This window comes from Sinocyclocheilus anshuiensis, unplaced genomic scaffold (genome assembly GCF_001515605.1).
Source record: "Sinocyclocheilus anshuiensis isolate Anshui unplaced genomic scaffold, SAMN03320099.WGS_v1.1 scaffold205, whole genome shotgun sequence".
NCBI lineage: Eukaryota > Metazoa > Chordata > Actinopteri > Cypriniformes > Cyprinidae > Sinocyclocheilus > Sinocyclocheilus anshuiensis.
Window position 1 is genome coordinate 1763414 of NW_015536497.1, and position 2245 is coordinate 1765658.

General features: G+C 33.7%; 1 protein-coding gene across 1 annotated transcript in view; it reads right to left on the minus strand.

Moving 5' to 3' along the window:
* LOC107687801 (serine/threonine-protein phosphatase 2A 55 kDa regulatory subunit B alpha isoform) overlaps positions 1-2245 on the minus strand; it is a 24863-nt gene that overhangs the window by 14947 nt on the left and 7671 nt on the right. Inside the window, exons 4-5 of the mRNA XM_016485264.1 lie at positions 598-695; positions 342-507 (exon numbers count right to left, since the gene is read on the minus strand). Coding sequence (XP_016340750.1) covers positions 342-507; positions 598-695 — 264 coding nt within the window. The remainder of the gene's footprint in view (positions 1-341; positions 508-597; positions 696-2245) is intronic.

The window sequence follows — 2245 nt, forward strand, 5'->3', positions numbered from 1 at the left end:
TTTTAGAACTAGATTATCTTTTTTTTAATTGTTAATTAGATTTATTTTATTTTTTTTGAGAATTTTAGAATTAGATTTATTTATTTTTTTACATTATAAACTGCATTTTTGGAGAATTTTAAAATTAGAAGTTTTTATTTTGCTTTTTTTTTTTTTTTTAATTATAAATTACATAATCTGGCATTTTTATATCTAATAAATCCCCAGCATCTCTATTATGAACTCCTAGGGTTCAAGGTTAACGTTACGTATTCATCTCCATCCTTCAGTAAAATATGGAGATCTGATTGTTCTGTGTGACTGCGCAGTAAGACTCCACAGAGTCCCAGTGCTCTACTAACCATTTGTGGACAACAAAAATTGTGCAGCGTTCTTTTGTGGTAGCCAGCGGATCTTGTTAATCTTTTCCTCGATTTCCAAGCTCTTCAGGTAGTCGAATTCAGGCTCGTGGCTCTGAAATGTGCTGTAAACATTGTATTCACTACGGCACTGTTGCTGACTCTTGTTCTGGAAAAAGAAAAGCCCATTTTTGTGAGAAAGACATAAGTGGGAATGAAAGCGGAAATAATGTTACTATGAAATCGCCTGATTCTTTACCTCAATCTCTTGCTGGAAGATGACAACTCGACCGCCTTTATCCCCTGTGGCTAGCAGCTCCCCTGAGTGGTTGAACTCCACAGTAGAGATGATGTCGGCTGTAGACGGGCAGAAACAGACGTACACACATCTGTCAGATTTCCTCCACCCTCGTCCCCCCAAAAGATACATACAACTGACTGATCACAACAGCCACTGGGATCTTGCCAAAAACACCCACAGCAATCATAATTTAATGTGCGAGTTGCTTCAAACATATTTAGCCTCAAAAGTCAGAGAAACACTGACTGACTCAACGACATGGATCTTTAAATAAAAAGGATCTGTGACATGCAGATCTGTAACCCAGATTCCTGCTACAATATATGCTCTTGAGACAGATGTCTCGGTCATCGATGGGCTGTAGACTGACTCACACCAATTTATCCCTTTATAAACCAGTAGAGCAGAAGAACGCAGGAGAAAAGAAGAAAGCAAAGGCCCTTTGTGTAATCTGACCTCCCTGAGGGCCAAAACTGAAACAAAGTCACTGAATCGGGCCAGAAGACTTTGATAAAAGGCTTGTAAAATACAAACTGAAGACTTAAGGCGAAAATCTGCTTGGACATTACTGCTCGCACACAAACCTTTTGATTATCCATTTGGCATCATGACATATTATAAGTCTACAGGATGAGAGGTAGTAAGGCTAGGTGATATCATGAATATTTACGATATATTCTGAGTAATAATATATAATATAATATTGTGTCACAATATTTCGCAAATACAAAACTGCAAAAGAGCGACAATATGTATTGTGGATAGTTCACCCAAAATGAAAGTTTAGACATTTAATTTAGGATTGTATTTAAACAAAAACACATAAACGCACATACATCAAACATGTTTAACCCATTGAGCTTTCATTTTTCAATTGCTGTTAATAACTTTATTAATTAATAAACTTTTTAAATCATGCCGTCAGAGAGAGAGTACAAGCATATGCAACATAATTCTGTATTTTTAACTAAGCATAACCATAATTCTTCTATTTTGGTTAATGAACAGTATTTTTTGTTAACTGTTTATCACGTCTTAGAAGTAACAATAAAAAAAGTAACATTTTAACTATTTTAGCTTTGTTTGGAGTATTGTGCGAGTACTGTATTATGAGAAGAGATTATGTATTTGTACTATGTATTGAACCAAATCATGACACAAGTGTATTGTTACACGCCTATATTCTATATTTAGTCTGTAACATAATTAACCATAATCATGAATAGTAAGACATTTTTGGGTCATGAAGTTTACTGAAAATAGACTGGTGTCAGTAGATTAGTTTCTCATCTAGACAGTTTTTGCAAAGATTTTGAGGGAAAATCTGTTTGATGGATTTAAACATGGAAAAATGTGCTAAGCTGAGCTGAAAGTACTACATTACTGGCAGCACAAAGCATGATCAAATTAGCCAAAATATTTATGAGCTGCAAGTTCAAATCATTTTAACAGATAAGTTCTTTTTAATTATCTGTTTTAAACAAGTTCAAAAAAAAAAAAAAAAGGATATTCATCAAGTGGGGTTTACTTTTTTTTTGTACAAATACATGTTGATAAATATTGCAATGTATTAAGTTTTCATAAAAATGAAAAATATAAGAAATAT